Genomic DNA, 20,342 nt, shown 5'->3' with positions numbered 1-20,342 from the left:
TCTGGCTCTCACCAGTGACAGCAGGTTGAGGAACAGTCCAGAGTTCTTGCGCAGCAGGTTGTATGATTGACAGCAGAGGTCCACAAACAGCTGGAAACGGCTCGTGGGACGTTCTCCTCCGTTTATCACATACGCCATGTCAGAGGTCAAGACGAAGGGGGCGCGGTCTCTGTGGAGAACATGGAGAACATCAAGAACATGGAGAACATCAAGAACATGGAGAACATGGAGAACATCAAGAACATGGAGAACATCAAGAACATGGAGAACATCAAGAACATAGAGAACATGAACATGGAGAACATGGAGAACATCAAGAACATGGAGAACATCAAGAACATGGAGAACATCAAGAACATGGAGAACATGAACATGGAGAACATCAAGAACATGGAGAACATCAAGAACATAGAGAACATGAACATGGAGAACATCAAGAACATGGAGAACATCAAGAACATAGAGAACATGAACATGGAGAACATGGAGAACATCAAGAACATGGAGAACATCAAGAACATGGAGAACATCAAGAACATGGAGAACATGAACATGGAGAACATCAAGAACATGGAGAACATCAAGAACATGGAGAACATGAACATGGAGAACATCAAGAACATGGAGAACATCAAGAACATAGAGAACATGAACATGGAGAACATGGAGAACATCAAGAACATGGAGAACATCAAGAACATGGAGAACATCAAGAACATGGAGAACATGAACATGGAGAACATCAAGAACATGGAGAACATCAAGAACATGGAGAACATCAAGAACATGGAGAACATGGAGAACATCAAGAACATGGAGAACATCAAGAACATGGAGAAAATGGAGAACATCAAGAACATGGAGAACATCAAGAACATGGAGAACATCAAGAACATGGAGAACATCAAGAACATGGAGAACATGGAGAACATCGAGAACATGGAGAACATCAAGAACATGGAGAACATCAAGAACATGGAGAACATCAAGAACATGGAGAACATCAAGAACATGGAGAACATCAAGAACATGGAGAACATCAAGAACATGGAGAACATGAACATGGAGAACATGAACATGGAGAACATGGAGAACATCAAGAACATGGAGAACATCAAGAACATGGAGAACATCAAGAACATGAACATGAACATGGAGAACATGGAGAACATGGAGAACATGAACATGAAGAACATGGAGAACATGGAGAACATGGAGAACATGGAGAACATGAACATGAAGAACATGAAGATGAAAAACATGACCATGGAGAACATGAAGAACATGGAGAACATGAAGAACATGGAGAACATGGAGAACATGGAGAACATGGAGAACATGAACATGAAGAACATGGAGCACATGGAGAACATGGAGAACATGAAGAACATGGAGAACATGGAGAACATCAAGAACATGGAGAACATCAAGAACATGGAGAACATGGAGAACATCAAGAACATGGAGAACATCAAGAACATGGAGAACATCAAGAACATGGAGAACATCAAGAACATAGAGAACATGAACATGGAGAACATGGAGAACATCAAGAACATGGAGAACATCAAGAACATGGAGAACATCAAGAACATGGAGAACATGAACATGGAGAACATGAACATGGAGAACATGAACATAGAGAACATGAACATGGAGAACATGGAGAACATCAAGAACATGGAGAACATCAAGAACATGGAGAACATCAAGAACATGGAGAACATGAACATGGAGAACATCAAGAACATGGAGAACATCAAGAACATAGAGAACATGAACATGGAGAACATGGAGAACATCAAGAACATGGAGAACATCAAGAACATGGAGAACATCAAGAACATGGAGAACATGAACATGGAGAACATCAAGAACATGGAGAACATCAAGAACATAGAGAACATGAACATGGAGAACATGGAGAACATCAAGAACATGGAGAACATCAAGAACATGGAGAACATCAAGAACATGAACATGAACATGGAGAACATGGAGAACATGGAGAACATGGAGAACATGAACATGAAGAACATGGAGAACATGGAGAACATGGAGAACATGGAGAACATGAACATGAAGAACATGAAGATGAAAAACATGACCATGGAGAACATGAAGAACATGGAGAACATGGAGAACATGGAGAACATGGAGAACATGGAGAACATGAACATGAAGAACATGGAGCACATGGAGAACATGGAGAACATGAAGAACATGGAGAACATGAACATGAAGAACATGAAGATGAAACACATGACCATGGAGAACATGAAGAACATGGAGAACATGGAGAACATTAACATGAAGAACATGGAGAACATGGAGAACACGAAGAACATGGAGAACATCAAGAACATGAAGAACATGGAGAACATGGAAAACGTCGAGAACATGAAGAACATCAAGAACATGGAGAACATGGAGAACATGGAGAACATGGAGAACATGAAGAACATGAACATCGAGAACATGAAGAACATGAACATGGAGAACATGGAGAACATGAACATGGAGAACATGAACATGGAGAACATGGAGAACATGGAGAACATGAACATGGAGAACATGAACATGGAGAACATGGAGAACATGGAGAACATGGAGAACATGGACATGGAGAACATGAAGAACATGAACATGGAGAACATGAACATGGAGAACATCAAGAACATGGAGAACATGGAGAACATGGAGAACATGAAGAACATGAACATGGAGAACATGAACATGGAGAACATGAACATGGAGAACATGAACATGGAGAACATGAACATGGAGATCATCAAGAACATGAAGATGAAGAACATGGAGAAGATGAAGAACATGGAGAACATGGAAAACATGAACATGAAGAACATGAAGATAAAAAACATGAAGAACATGGAGAACATGAACATGAAGAACATGGAGAACATGAACATGAAGAACATGGAGAACATGAACATGAAGAACATGGAGAACATGAACATGGAGAACATGGAGAACATGGAGAACATGAACATGAAGAACATGAGGATGAAAAACATGACCATGGAGAACATGAAGAACATGGAGAACATGAAGAACATGGAGAACATCAAGAACATGGAGAACATGGAAAACGTCGAGAACATGAAGAACATCAAGAACATGGAGAACATGGAGAACATGAAGAACATGAACATCGAGAACATGAACATGGAGAACATGGAGAACATGAACATGGAGAACATGGAGAACATGGAGAACATGAACATGGAGAACATGAACATGGAGAACATGGAGAACATGAAGAACATGGAGAACATGAACATGAAGAACATGGAGAACATGGAGAACATGAACATGGAGAACATGAACATGGAGAACATGGAGAACATGAACATGGAGAACATGGAGAACATGAAGAACATGGAGAACATGAACATGAAGAACATGAAGAACATGAACATGGAGAACATGGAGAACATGAACATGGAGAACATGGAGAACATGAAGAACATGGAGAACATGAACATGGAGAACATGAAGAACATGAACATGGAGAACATGAAGAACATGGAGAACATGAACATCGAGAACATGGAGAACATGAACATGGAAAGGAGGAAGAGGACCGGGTCTAAACTAGGTCTAAAACCAGGTCTAAACCAGGACTAAACCAGGTCTAAACCAGGTCTAAACCAGGACCAGGTCTAAACCAGGACTAAACCAGGACTAAACCAGGACTAAACCAGGACTAAACCAGGTCTAAACCAGGTCTAAACCAGGTCTAAACCAGGACTAAACCAGGACCAGGTCTAAACCAGGACTAAACCAGGTCTAAACCAGGACTAAACCAGGACTAAACCAGGACTAAACCAGGTCTAAACCAGGTCTAAACCAGGACTAAACCAGGTCTAAACCAGGACTAAACCAGGTCTAAACCAGGACTAAACCAGGACTAAACCAGGACTAAACCAGGTCTAAACCAGGTCTAAACCAGGACTAAACCAGGACTAAACCAGGACCAGGTCTAAACCAGGACTAAACCAGGACTAAACCAGGTCTAAACCAGGACTAAACCAGGTCTAAACCAGGACTAAACCAGGACTAAACCAGGACTAAACCAGGACTAAACCAGGACTAAACCAGGTCTAAACCAGGTCTAAACCAGGACCAGGTCTAAACCAGGACTAAACCAGGTCTAAACCAGGACTAAACCAGGTCTAAACCAGGACTAAACCAGGTCTAAACCAGGACTAAACCAGGACTAAACCAGGACTAAACCAGGACTAAACCAGGTCTAAACCAGGTCTAAACCAGGACTAAACCAGGTCTAAACCAGGACTAAACCAGACCAAACAAGGACTAAACCAGGTCTAAACCAGGACTAAACCAGGACTAAACCAGGACCAGGTCTAAACCAGGACTAAACCAGGTCTAAACCAGGACTAAACCAGGTCTAAACCAGGACTAAACCAGGTCTAAACCAGGTATAAACCAGGACTAAACCAGGACTAAACCAGGACTAAACCAGGACTAAACCAGGTCTAAACCAGGTCTAAACCAGGTCTAAACCAGGTCTAAACCAGGACTAAACCAGGTCTAAACCAGGTCTAAACCAGGACCAGGTCTAAACCAGGACTAAACCAGGTCTAAACCAGGACTAAACCAGGTCTAAACCAGGTCTAAACCAGGTCTAAACCAGGACTAAACCAGGTCTAAACCAGGACTAAACCAGGTCTAAACCAGGACTAAACCAGGACTAAACCAGGACTAAACCAGGTCTAAACCAGGTCTAAACCAGGTCTAAACCAGGACTAAACCAGGTCTAAACCAGGACTAAACCAGGTCTAAACCAGGACTAAACCAGGACTAAACCAGGTCTAAACCAGGACTAAACCAGGACTAAACCAGGACTAAACCAGGACTAAACCAGGTCTAAACCAGGTCTAAACCAGGACTAAACCAGGTCTAAACCAGGACTAAACCAGGTCTAAACCAGGACTAAACCAGGACTAAACCAGGACTAAACCAGGTCTAAACCAGGTCTAAACCAGGTCTAAACCAGGACTAAACCAGGTCTAAACCAGGACTAAACCAGGACTAAACCAGGTCTAAACCAGGACTAAACCAGGACCAGGTCTAACCTCTTGAAGCTGCCGAACATCTGGGCGTGTCCGAGGAACTTCCCGAAGTCGATGTGGAACATGTGACCAGTGGCGCGCAGCATGATGTTGTCGTTGTGGCGGTCACAGATGCCCAGGACGTACGTGGCCACACAGCAGCCAGCACACGAGTAGATGAAGTTCTCTGAGGCCTGAGGACAACCAGAGGACCCACTTTAGAGGACCCACTTTACAGGACCCACTTTAGAGGACCCACTTTACAGGACCCACTTTACAGGACCCACTTTAGAGGACCCACTTTACAGGACCCACTTTACAGGACCCACTTTAGAGGACCCACTTTAGAGGACCCACTTTACAGGACCCACTTTAGAGGACCCACTTTACAGGACCCACTTTACAGGACCCACTTTAGAGGACCCACTTTACAGGACCCACTTTAGAGGACCCACTTTACAGGACCCACTTTAGAGGACCCACTTTACAGGACCCACTTTACAGGACCCACTTTAGAGGACCCACTTTAGAGGACCCACTTTACAGGACCCACTTTACAGGACCCACTTTAGAGGACCCACTTTACAGGACCCACTTTACAGGACCCACTTTAGAGGACCCACTTTACAGGACCCACTTTAGAGGACCCACTTTACAGGACCCACTTTAGAGGACCCACTTTACAGGACCCACTTTACAGGACCCACTTTAGAGGACCCACTTTACAGGACCCACTTTAGAGGACCCACTTTACAGGACCCACTTTACAGGACCCACTTTAGAGGACCCACTTTACAGGACCCACTTTAGAGGACCCACTTTAGAGGACCCACTTTAGAGGACCCACTTTAGAGGACCCACTTTACAGGACCCACTTTACAGGACCCACTTTAGAGGACCCACTTTACAGGACCCACTTTAGAGGACCCACTTTACAGGACCCACTTTACAGGACCCACTTTAGAGGACCCACTTTACAGGACCCACTTTAGAGGACCCACTTTACAGGACCCACTTTACAGGACCCACTTTAGAGGACCCACTTTACAGGACCCACTTTAGAGGACCCACTTTAGAGGACCCACTTTAGAGGACCCACTTTACAGGACCCACTTTAGAGGACCCACTTTACAGGACCCACTTTAGAGGACCCACTTTAGAGGACCCACTTTAGAGGACCCACTTTACAGGACCCACTTTAGAGGACCCACTTTAGAGGACCCACTTTAGAGGACCCACTTTACAGGACCCACTTTACAGGACCCACTTTACAGGACCCACTTTAGAGGACCCACTTTAGAGGACCCACTTTAGAGGACCCACTTTAGAGGACCCACTTTACAGGACCCACTTTAGAGGACCCACTTTAGAGGACCCACTTTAGAGGACCCACTTTACAGGACCCACTTTACAGGACCCACTTTACAGGACCCACTTTACAGGACCCACTTTACAGGACCCACTTTAGAGGACCCACTTTAGAGGACCCACTTTAGAGGACCCACTTTAGAGGACCCACTTTAGAGGACCCACTTTACAGGACCCACTTTAGAGGACCCACTTTAGAGGACCCACTTTAGAGGACCCACTTTACAGGACCCACTTTAGAGGACCCACTTTAGAGGACCCACTTTAGAGGACCCACTTTAGAGGACCCACTTTACAGGACCCACTTTAGAGGACCCACTTTACAGGACCCACTTTACAGGACCCACTTTAGAGGACCCACTTTACAGGACCCACTTTAGAGGACCCACTTTAGAGGACCCACTTTAGAGGACCCACTTTAGAGGACCCACTTTACAGGACCCACTTTACAGGACCCACTTTAGAGGACCCACTTTAGAGGACCCACTTTAGAGGACCCACTTTACAGGACCCACTTTACAGGACCCACTTTAGAGGACCCACTTTAGAGGACCCACTTTAGAGGACCCACTTTAGAGGACCCACTTTAGAGGACCCACTTTAGAGGACCCACTTTAGAGGACCCACTTTACAGGACCCACTTTAGAGGACCCACTTTAGAGGACCCACTTTACAGGACCCACTTTAGAGGACCCACTTTACAGGACCCACTTTACAGGACCCACTTTACAGGACCCACTTTAGAGGACCCACTTTAGAGGACCCACTTTAGAGGACCCACTTTACAGGACCCACTTTAGAGGACCCACTTTAGAGGACCCACTTTAGAGGACCCACTTTAGAGGACCCACTTTAGAGGACCCACTTTAGAGGACCCACTTTAGAGGACCCACTTTAGAGGACCCACTTTAGAGGACCCACTTTAGAGGACCCACTTTACAGGACCCACTTTAGAGGACCCACTTTACAGGACCCACTTTACAGGACCCACTTTACAGGACCCACTTTACAGGACCCACTTTAGAGGACCCACTTTACAGGACCCACTTTAGAGGACCCACTTTACAGGACCCACTTTACAGGACCCACTTTAGAGGACCCACTTTACAGGACCCACTTTAGAGGACCCACTTTACAGGACCCACTTTACAGGACCCACTTTAGAGGACCCACTTTACAGGACCCACTTTAGAGGACCCACTTTAGAGGACCCACTTTAGAGGACCCACTTTAGAGGACCCACTTTACAGGACCCACTTTACAGGACCCACTTTAGAGGACCCACTTTAGAGGACCCACTTTAGAGGACCCACTTTACAGGACCCACTTTAGAGGACCCACTTTACAGGACCCACTTTAGAGGACCCACTTTACAGGACCCACTTTAGAGGACCCACTTTAGAGGACCCACTTTAGAGGACCCACTTTAGAGGACCCACTTTACAGGACCCACTTTAGAGGACCCACTTTAGAGGACCCACTTTAGAGGACCCACTTTAGAGGACCCACTTTAGAGGACCCACTTTACAGGACCCACTTTAGAGGACCCACTTTAGAGGACCCACTTTAGAGGACCCACTTTACAGGACCCACTTTAGAGGACCCACTTTAGAGGACCCACTTTACAGGACCCACTTTACAGGACCCACTTTACAGGACCCACTTTACAGGACCCACTTTAGAGGACCCACTTTAGAGGACCCACTTTAGAGGACCCACTTTAGAGGACCCACTTTAGAGGACCCACTTTACAGGACCCACTTTAGAGGACCCACTTTAGAGGACCCACTTTAGAGGACCCACTTTAGAGGACCCACTTTACAGGACCCACTTTACAGGACCCACTTTAGAGGACCCACTTTACAGGACCCACTTTAGAGGACCCACTTTACAGGACCCACTTTACAGGACCAGTATATCTGCAGTATTTATGAAGTATATCTGCAGTATATCTGGAGTATTTATGAAGTATGTGCGCGCGGAGAGCATGTGCGCGTGTCGAGCATGAGCGCGCGCGGCGAGCATGTGTGCGCGGAGAGCATGTGCGCGCGTGGAGAGCATGTGTGCGCGGCGAGCATGAGCGCGCGCGGAGAGCATGAGCGCGCGCGGAGAGCATGAGCGCGCGGCGAGCATGAGCGCCCGCGGAGAGCATGAGCGCGCGCGGCGAGCATGTGTGCGCGGAGAGCATGTGCGCGCGGCGAGCATGAGCGCGCGCGGAGAGCATGAGCGCGCGCGGAGAGCATGAGCGCCCGCGGAGAGCATGAGCGCGCGCGGCGAGCATGTGTGCGCGGAGAGCATGTGCGCGCGGCGAGCATGAGCGCGCGCGGAGAGCATGAGCGCGCGGCGAGCATGAGCGCCCGCGGAGAGCATGTGCGCGCGCGGAGAGCATGTGCGCGCGCGAAGAGCATGTGCGCGCGCGAAGAGCATGTGCGCGCGGCGAGCATGTGCGCGCGTTGAGAGCATGTGCGCGCGTTGAGAGCATGTGCGCGCGTTGAGAGCATGTGCGCGGAGAACATGTGTGCGCGGAGAGAATTTGCGCGCGGCGAGCATGAGCGCGCGCGGAGAGCATGTGCGCGCACATGCGCGCGCGCGGAGAGCATGTGCGCGCGCGGAGAGCATGTGCGCGCGGAGAGCATGTGCGCGCGGAGAGCATGTGTGTGCGCGGCGAGCATGTGTGCGCGCGGCGAGCATGAGCGCGCGCGGAGAGCATGAGCGCGCGCGGAGAGCATGAGCGCGCGCGGAGAGCATGTGCGCGCGGCGAGCATGTGCGTGCGGCGAGCATGTGCGTGCGGCGAGCATGTGCGCGCGCGGCGAGCATGTGCGCGCGGCGAGCATGAGCGCGCGCGGCGAGCATGTGTGCGCGGAGAGCATGTGCGCGCGGCGAGCATGAGCGCGCGCGGAGAGCATGAGCGCGCGCGGAGAGCATGAGCGCCCGCGGAGAGCATGAGCGAGCGCGCGCGGCGAGCATGTGTGCGCGGCGAGCATGAGCGCGCGCGGAGAGCATGAGCGCGCGGCGAGCATGAGCGCCCGCGGAGAGCATGTGCGCGCGCGAAGAGCATGTGCGCGCGCGAAGAGCATGTGCGCGCGCGAAGAGCATGTGCGCGCGGCGAGCATGTGCGCGCGTTGAGAGCATGTGCGCGCGGCGAGAGCATGTGCGCGCGGCGAGAGCATGTGCGCGCGTTGAGAGCATGTGCGCGCGTTGAGAGCATGTGCGCGGAGAACATGTGTGCGCGGAGAGAATTTGCGCGCGGCGAGCATGAGCGCGCGCGGAGAGCATGTGCGCGCGCGGAGAGCATGTGCGCGCGCGGAGAGCATGTGCGCGCGGAGAGCATGTGTGTGCGCGGCGAGCATGTGTGCGCGCGGCGAGCATGTGTGCGCGCGGAGAGCATGAGCGCGCGCAGAGAGCATGTGCGCGCGGCGAGCATGTGCGCGCGGCGAGCATGTGCGTGCGCGGCGAGCATGTGCGCGCGGCGAGCATGTGCGCGCGGCGAGCATGTGCGTGCGGCGCGCGGTGCGCGCGGCGAGCATGTGCGCGCGGCGAGCATGTGTCACTATCACGACGATCACTGTCAATAAATGGATTGGTGATGATCTTGCTGTTGTCATGTCGACAGGGACGTAAACATAATGATTTCAAGGCTGTAGAATGACTATCGAGCGGGCGCTGCGCTGCTTCAAATGTTTGAAGTACTTTTCGCAAGCGCCGCCTGCAGCGCGGTTTGTCCCACCGCCATCGCTCACCGCCCAGCGAGAACACATGACCGGAATGATCTTCCACAGTATTTCCACAGTATTTCCACAGTATTTCCACAGTATTTCCACAGTATTTCCACAGTATTTGCACAGTATTTGCACAGTATTTCCACAGTATTTCCACAGTATTTCCACAGTAATTCCACAGTATTTCCACAGTATTTCCACAGTATTTCCACAGTAATTCCACAGTAATTCCACAGTATTTGCACAGTATTTCCACAGTATTTCCACAGTATTTGCACAGTATTTCCACAGTATTTCCACAGTACCTTGTCATACTCGTCCTCCGCTGGGTTGTATTTCCGGAGCCACTCGGCCAGAGGTTTGTCCTTAAAGGAGCCGGTCACTCCGTACTCCACCTGGATCTTCCTCAGAGTGTCTGAGCTCGGCACCAGCTCCACCATCCCTGTAACCATGACAACATCAACACCACCCCTGTAACCATGACAACATCAACACCACCCCTGTAACCATGACAACATCAACACCACCCCTGTAACCATGACAACATCAACACCACCCCTGTAACCATGACAACATCAACACCACCACCCCTGTAACCATGACAACATCAACACCACCCCTGTAACCATGACAACATCAACACCACCACCCCTGTAACCATGACAACATCAACACCACCCCTGTAACCATGACAACATCAACACCACCATCCCTGTAACCATGACAACAGCAACACCACCATCCCTGTAACCATGACAACAGCAACACCACCACCCCTGTAACCATGACAACATCAACACCACCCCTGTAACCATGACAACATCAACACCACCACCCCTGTAACCATGACAACATCAACACCACCCCTGTAACCATGACAACATCAACACCACCACCCCTGTAACCATGACAACATCAACACCACCATCCCTGTAACCATGACAACATCAACACCACCATCCCTGTAACCATGACAACATCAACACCACCACCCAGGTAACCATGACAACATCAACACCACCACCCAGGTAACCATGACAACATCAACACCACCACCCCTGTAACCATGACAACATCAACACCACCCCTGTAACCATGACAACATCAACACCACCACCCCTGTAACCATGACAACATCAACACCACCACCCCTGTAACCATGACAACATCAACACCACCCCTGTAACCATGACAACATCAACACCACCATCCCTGTAACCATGACAACATCAACACCACCCCTGTAACCATGACAACATCAACACCACCCCTGTAACCATGACAACATCAACACCACCACCCCTGTAACCATGACAACATCAACACCACCCTTGTAACCATGACAAAATCAACACCACCACCCCTGTAACCATGACAACATCAACACCACCCCTGTAACCATGACAACATCAACACCACCACCCCTGTAACCATGACAACATCAACACCACCATCCCTGTAACCATGACAACATCAACACCACCACCCCTGTAACCATGACAACATCAACACCACCACCCCTGTAACCATGACAACATCAACACCACCCCTGTAACCATGACAACATCAACACCACCATCCCTGTAACCATGACAACATCAACACCACCACCCCTGTAACCATGACAACATCAACACCACCATCCCTGTAACCATGACAACATCAACACCACCATCCCTGTAACCATGACAACATCAACACCACCCCTGTAACCATGACAACATCAACACCACCCCTGTAACCATGACAACATCAACACCACCCCTGTAACCATGACAACATCAACACCACCCCTGTAACCATGACAACATCAACACCACCACCCCTGTAACCATGACAACATCAACACCACCCCTGTAACCATGACAACATCAACACCACCACCCCTGTAACCATGACAACATCAACACCACCCCTGTAACCATGACAACATCAACACCACCATCCCTGTAACCATGACAACAGCAACACCACCATCCCTGTAACCATGACAACAGCAACACCACCACCCCTGTAACCATGACAACATCAACACCACCCCTGTAACCATGACAACATCAACACCACCACCCCTGTAACCATGACAACATCAACACCACCCCTGTAACCATGACAACATCAACACCACCACCCCTGTAACCATGACAACATCAACACCACCATCCCTGTAACCATGACAACATCAACACCACCATCCCTGTAACCATGACAACATCAACACCACCACCCAGGTAACCATGACAACATCAACACCACCACCCAGGTAACCATGACAACATCAACACCACCACCCCTGTAACCATGACAACATCAACACCACCCCTGTAACCATGACAACATCAACACCACCACCCCTGTAACCATGACAACATCAACACCACCACCCCTGTAACCATGACAACATCAACACCACCCCTGTAACCATGACAACATCAACACCACCATCCCTGTAACCATGACAACATCAACACCACCCCTGTAACCATGACAACATCAACACCACCACCCCTGTAACCATGACAACATCAACACCACCCTTGTAACCATGACAAAATCAACACCACCACCCCTGTAACCATGACAACATCAACACCACCCCTGTAACCATGACAACATCAACACCACCACCCCTGTAACCATGACAACATCAACACCACCATCCCTGTAACCATGACAACATCAACACCACCACCCCTGTAACCATGACAACATCAACACCACCACCCCTGTAACCATGACAACATCAACACCACCCCTGTAACCATGACAACATCAACACCACCATCCCTGTAACCATGACAACATCAACACCACCACCCCTGTAACCATGACAACATCAACACCACCATCCCTGTAACCATGACAACATCAACACCACCACCCCTGTAACCATGACAACATCAACACCACCACCCCTGTAACCATGACAACATCAACACCACCATCCCTGTAACCATGACAACATCAACACCACCATCCCTGTAACCATGACAACATCAACACCACCATCCCTGTAACCATGACAACATCAACACCACCATCCCTGTAACCATGACAACATCAACACCACCACCCCTGTAACCATGACAACATCAACACCACCACCCCTGTAACCATGACAACATCAACACCACCATCCCTGTAACCATGACAACATCAACACCACCATCCCTGTAACCATGACAACATCAACACCAACACCCCTGTAACCACGACAACATCAACACCACCTCTGTAACCATGACAACATCAACACCACCTCTGTAACCACGACAACATCAACACCACCTCTGTAACCACGACAACATCAACACCATCCCTGTAACCATGACAACATCAACACCACCATCCCTGTAACCATGACAACATCAACACCACCATCCCTGTAACCATGACAACATCAACACCACCACCCCTGTAACCATGACAACATCAACACCACCACCCCTGTAACCATGACAACATCAACACCACCATCCCTGTAACCATGACAACATCAACACCACCATCCCTGTAACCATGACAACATCAACACCACCACCCCTGTAACCATGACAACATCAACAACACCACCCCTGTAACCATGACAACATCAACACCACCATCCCTGTAACCATGACAACATCAACACCACCATCCCTGTAACCACGACAACATCAACACCACCACCCCTGTAACCACGACAACATCAACACCACCTCTGTAACCACGACAACATCAACACCACCTCTGTAACCACGACAACATCAACACCACCTCTGTAACAACGACAACATCAACACCACCTCTGTAACCACGACAACATCAACACCACCTCTGTAACCACGACAACATCAACACCACCCCTGTAACCACGACAACATCAACACCACCTCTGTAACCACGACAACATCAACACCAACATCCCTGTAACCACGACAACATCAACACCACCATCCCTGTAACCATGACAACATCAACACCACCATCCCTGTAACCATGACAACATCAACACCACCACCCCTGTAACCATGACAACATCAACCACCACCTCTGTAACCACGACAACATCAACACCACCTCTGTAACCACGACAACTTCAACCACCACCTCTGTAACCACGACAACATCAACACCACCTCTGTAACCACGACAACTTCAACCACCACCTCTGTAACCACGACAACATCAACACCACCTCTGTAACCACGACAACATCAACACCACCTCTGTAACCACGACAACTTCAACCACCACCTCTGTAACCACGACAACTTCAACCACCACCTCTGTAACCACTACAACATCAACACCACCTCTGTAACCACGACAACTTCAACCACCACCTCTGTAACCACGACAACTTCAACCACCACCTCTGTAACCACGACAACTTCAACCACCACCCCTGTAACCACGACAACATCAACACCACCCCTGTAACCATGACAACATCAACACCAACATCCCTGTAACCACGACAACATCAACACCACCTCTGTAACCACGACAACATCAACACCACCTCTGTAACCACGACAACATCAACACCACCTCTGTAACCACGACAACATCAACACCATCTCTGTAACCACGACAACATCAACACCACCCCTGTAACCACGACAACATCAACACCACCCCTATAACCACGACAACATCAACACCACCATCCCTGTAACCATGACAACATCAACACCACCACCCCTGTAACCACGACAACATCAACACTACCCCTGTAACCACGACAACTTCAACCACCACCTCTGTAACCACGACAACATCAACACCACCTCTGTAACCACGACAACTTCAACCACCATCCCTGTAACCACGACAACATCAACACCACCTCTGTAACCACGACAACTTCAACCACCATCCCTGTAACCACGACAACATCAACACCACCCCTGTAACCACGACAACATCAACACCACCTCTGTAACCACGACAACTTCAACCACCACCTCTGTAACCACGACAACTTCAACCACCACCTCTGTAACCACGACAACTTCAACCACCACCTCTGTAACCACGACAACATCAACACCACCTCTGTAACAACGACAACTTCAACCACCACCTCTGTAACCACGACAACTTCAACCACCACCTCTGTAACCACGACAACTTCAACCACCACCTCTGTAACCACGACAACATCAACACCACCCCTGTAACCACGACAACATCAACACCACCTCTGTAACCACGACAACATCAACACCACCTCTGTAACAACGACATCAACACCACCTCTGTAACCACGACAACATCCACACCACCTCTGTAACCACGACAACATCAACACCACCCCTGTAACCACGACAACATCAACACCACCCCTGTAACCACGACAACATCAACACCAACATCCCTGTAACCACGACAACATCAACACCACCATCCCTGTAACCATGACAACATCAACACCACCACCCCTGTAACCATGACAACATCAACACTACCCCTGTAACCACGACAACTTCAACCACCACCTCTGTAACCACGACAACATCAACCACCACCTCTGTAACCACGACAACTTCAACCACCACCTCTGTAACCACGACAACATCAACACCACCTCTGTAACCACGACAACTTCAACCACCACCTCTGTAACCACGACAACATCAACACCACCTCTGTAACCACGACAACTTCAACCACCACCTCTGTAACCACGACAACTTCAACCACCACCTCTGTAACCACGACAACATCAACACCACCTCTGTAACAACGACAACTTCAACCACCACCTCTGTAACCACGACAACTTCAACCACCACCTCTAACCACGACAACTTCAACCACCACCCCTGTAACCACGACAACATCAACACCACCCCTGTAACCACGACAACATCAACACCAACATCCCTGTAACCATGACAACATCAACACCACCACCCCTGTAACCACGACAACATCAACACCACCTCTGTAACCACGACAACATCAACACCACCTCTGTAACCACGACAACATCAACACCACCTCTGTAACCACGACAACATCAACACCACCTCTGTAACCACGACAACATCAACACCACCCCTGTAACCACGACAACATCAACACCACCCCTGTAACCACGACAACATCAACACCACCATCCCTGTAACCACGACAACATCAACACCACCATCCCTGTAACCATGACAACATCAACACCACCACCCCTGTAACCATGACAACATCAACACTACCCCTGTAACCACGACAACTTCAACCACCACCTCTGTAACCACGACAACTTCAACCACCACCCCTGTAACCACGACAACATCAACACCACCCCTGTAACCATGACAACATCAACATCCCTGTAACCATGACAACATCAACACCACCACCCCTGTAACCACGACAACATCAACACCACCTCTGTAACCACGACAACATCAACACCACCTCTGTAACCACAACATCAACACCACCTCTGTAACCACGACAACATCAACACCATCTCTGTAACCACGACAACATCAACACCACCCCTGTAACCACGACAACATCAACACCACCCCTGTAACCACGACAACATCAACACCACCATCCCTGTAACCATGACAACATCAACACCACCACCCCTGTAACCATGACAACATCAACACCACCTCTGTAACCACGACAACATCAACACCACCTCTGTAACCACGACAACTTCAACCACCATCCCTGTAACCACGACAACATCAACACCACCCCTGTAACCACGACAACATCAACACCACCTCTGTAACCACGACAACTTCAACCACCACCTCTGTAACCACGACAACTTGAACCACCACCTCTGTAACCACGACAACATCAACACCACCTCTGTAACAATGACAACTTCAACCACCACCTCTGTAACCACGACAACTTCAACCACCACCTCTGTAACCACGACAACATCAACACCACCCCTGTAACCACGACAACATCAACACCACCTCTGTAACCACGACAACTTCAACCACGACCTCTGTAACCACGACAACATCAACACCACCCCTGTAACCACGACATCAACACCACCCCTGTAACCACGACAACATCAACAACACCCCTGTAACCATGACAACATCAACACCACCCCTGTAACCACGACAACATCAACACCACCCCTGTAACCACGACAACATCAACACCACCCCTGTAACCACGACAACATCAACACCACCCCTGTAACCACGACAACATCAACACCACCCCTGTAACCACGACAACATCAACACCACCCCTGTAACCACGACAACATCAACACCACCCCTGTAACCATGACAACATCAACACCACCCCTGTAACCATGACAACATCAACACCACCCCTGTAACCACGACAACTTCAACCACCACCCCTGTAACCATGACAACATCAACACCACCACCCCCCCCTGTAACCATGACAACATCAACACCACCACCACCCCTGTAACCATGACAACATCAACACCACCCCTGTAACCATGACATCAACACCACCCCTGTAACCATGACAACATCAACACCACCACCCCTGTAACCATGACAACATCAACACCACCACCCCTGTAACCATGACAACATCAACACCACCCCTGTAACCATGACAACGTCAACCACCACCCCTGTAACCATGACATCAACACCACCCCTGTAACCACGACAACTTCAACAACACCCCGGTAACCACGACAACTTCAACACCACCCCTGTAACCATGACATCAACACCACCCCTGTAACCATGACAACATCAACACCACCCCTGTAACCATGACAACATCAACACCACCCCTGTAACCATGACAACATCAACACCACCCCTGTAACCATGACAACATCAACACCACCCCTGTAACCATGACAACATCAACACCACCCCTGTAACCATGACATCAACACCACCCCTGTAACCATGACATCAACACCACCCCTGTAACCACGACAACATCAACAACACCCCTGTAACCACGACAACTTCAACACCACCCCTGTAACCACGACAACATCAACACCACCCCTGTAACCACGACAACATCAACACCACCCCTGTAACCACGACAACATCAACACCACCCCTGTAACCATGACAACATCAACACCACCCCTGTAACCATGACAACATCAACAACCACCACCCCTGTAACCATGACAACATCAACACCACCCCTGTAACCATGACAACATCAACAACACCCCTGTAACCATGACACCAACACCACCCCTGTAACCATGACAACATCAACAACACCCCTGTAACCATGACTTCAACACCACCCCTGTAACCATGACTTCAACACCACCCCTGTAACCATGACTTCAACACCACCCCTGTAACCATGACTTCAACACCACCCCTGTAACCATGACATCAACACCACCCCTGTAACCATGACAACATCAACACCACCCCTGTAACCATGACATCAACACCACCCCTGTAACCATGACATCAACACCACCCCTGTAACCATGACAACATCAACACCACCCCTGTAACCATGACAACATCAACACCACCCCTGTAACCATGACAACATCAACAACACCCCTGTAACCACGACAACTTCAACACCACCCCTGTAACCATGACAACATCAACATCAACACCACCACCCCTGTAACCATGACACCATCAACACCACCACCCCTGTAACCATGACAACATCAACACCACCACCCCTGTAACCATGACAACATCAACACCACCCCTGTAACCATGACAACATCAACACCACCACCCCTGTAACCACGACAACTTCAACCACCACCCCTGTAACCACGACAACTTCAACCACCACCCCTGTAACCACGACATCAACACCACCCCTGTAACCACGACAACATCAACAACACCCCTGTAACCATGACAACATCAACACCACCCCTGTAACCATGACAACATCTACACCACCCCTGTAACCACGACAACATCAACACCACCCCTGTAACCACGACAACATCAACACCACCCCTGTAACCACGACAACATCAACACCACCCCTGTAACCATGACAACATCAACACCACCCCTGTAACCATGACAACATCAACACCACCCCTGTAACCACGACAACTTCAACCACCACCCCTGTAACCATGACAACATCAACACCACCACCACCCCCCCTGTAACCATGACAACATCAACATCAACACCACCCCTGTAACCATGACAACATCAACACCACCCCTGTAACCATGACAACATCAACACCACCACCCCTGTAACCATAACATCAACACCACCACCCCTGTAACCATGACAACATCAACACCACCACCCCTGTAACCATGACAACATCAACACCACCACCCCTGTAACCATGACAACATCAACACCACCCCTGTAACCATGACATCAACACCACCCCTGTAACCATGACAACATCAACAACACCCCTGTAACCACGACAACTTCAACACCACCCCTGTAACCATGACATCAACACCACCCCTGTAACCACGACAACTTCAACAACACCCCGGTAACCACGACAACTTCAACACCACCCCTGTAACCATGACATCAACACCACCCCTGTAACCATGACAACATCAACACCACCCCTGTAACCATGACAACATCAACACCACCCCTGTAACCATGACATCAACACCACCCCTGTAACCATGACATCAACACCACCCCTGTAACCACGACAACATCAACAACACCCCTGTAACCACGACAACTTCAACACCACCCCTGTAACCACGACAACATCAACACCACCCCTGTAACCACGACAACATCAACAACACCCCTGTAACCACGACAACTTCAACAACAACCCTGTAACCACGACAACTTCAACACCACCCCTGTAACCACGACAACATCAACACCACCCCTGTAACCACGACAACATCAACACCACCCCTGTAACCATGACAACATCAACACCACCCCTGTAACCATGACAACATCAACAACCACCACCCCTGTAACCATGACAACATCAACACCACCCCTGTAACCATGACAACATCAACAACACCCCTGTAACCACGACAGCTTCAACACCACCCCTGTAACCATGACATCAACACCACCCCTGTAACCATGACATCAACACCACCCCTGTAACCATGACAACATCAACAACACCCCTGTAACCATGACTTCAACACCACCCCTGTAACCATGACTTCAACACCACTCCTGTAACCATGACAACACCACCCCTGTA

The 20,342-nt window shown here is 49.2% G+C and overlaps 1 protein-coding gene across 1 annotated transcript in view; it reads right to left on the bottom strand.

The window, feature by feature from the left end:
• Positions 1 to 20,342, bottom strand: part of pik3c2a (phosphatidylinositol-4-phosphate 3-kinase, catalytic subunit type 2 alpha) — a 91,156-nt gene that overhangs the window by 27,346 nt on the left and 43,468 nt on the right. The window contains exons 22-24 of the mRNA XM_072434469.1: positions 10,490 to 10,626; positions 5,121 to 5,290; positions 13 to 169 (exon numbers count right to left, since the gene is read on the bottom strand). Of these exons, the coding sequence (XP_072290570.1) occupies positions 13 to 169; positions 5,121 to 5,290; positions 10,490 to 10,626 (464 nt within the window). The remainder of the gene's footprint in view (positions 1 to 12; positions 170 to 5,120; positions 5,291 to 10,489; positions 10,627 to 20,342) is intronic.

The sequence above is a fragment of the Eucyclogobius newberryi genome, unplaced genomic scaffold, assembly GCF_026437365.1.
Source record: "Eucyclogobius newberryi isolate DKJ021-1_F unplaced genomic scaffold, fEucNew1.0.hap1 SCAF_7, whole genome shotgun sequence".
NCBI classification, from domain to species: domain Eukaryota; kingdom Metazoa; phylum Chordata; class Actinopteri; order Gobiiformes; family Gobiidae; genus Eucyclogobius; species Eucyclogobius newberryi.
The sequence above is the reverse complement of the archived record's forward strand: the minus strand, read 5'-3'. Positions and strand labels throughout refer to the sequence as shown.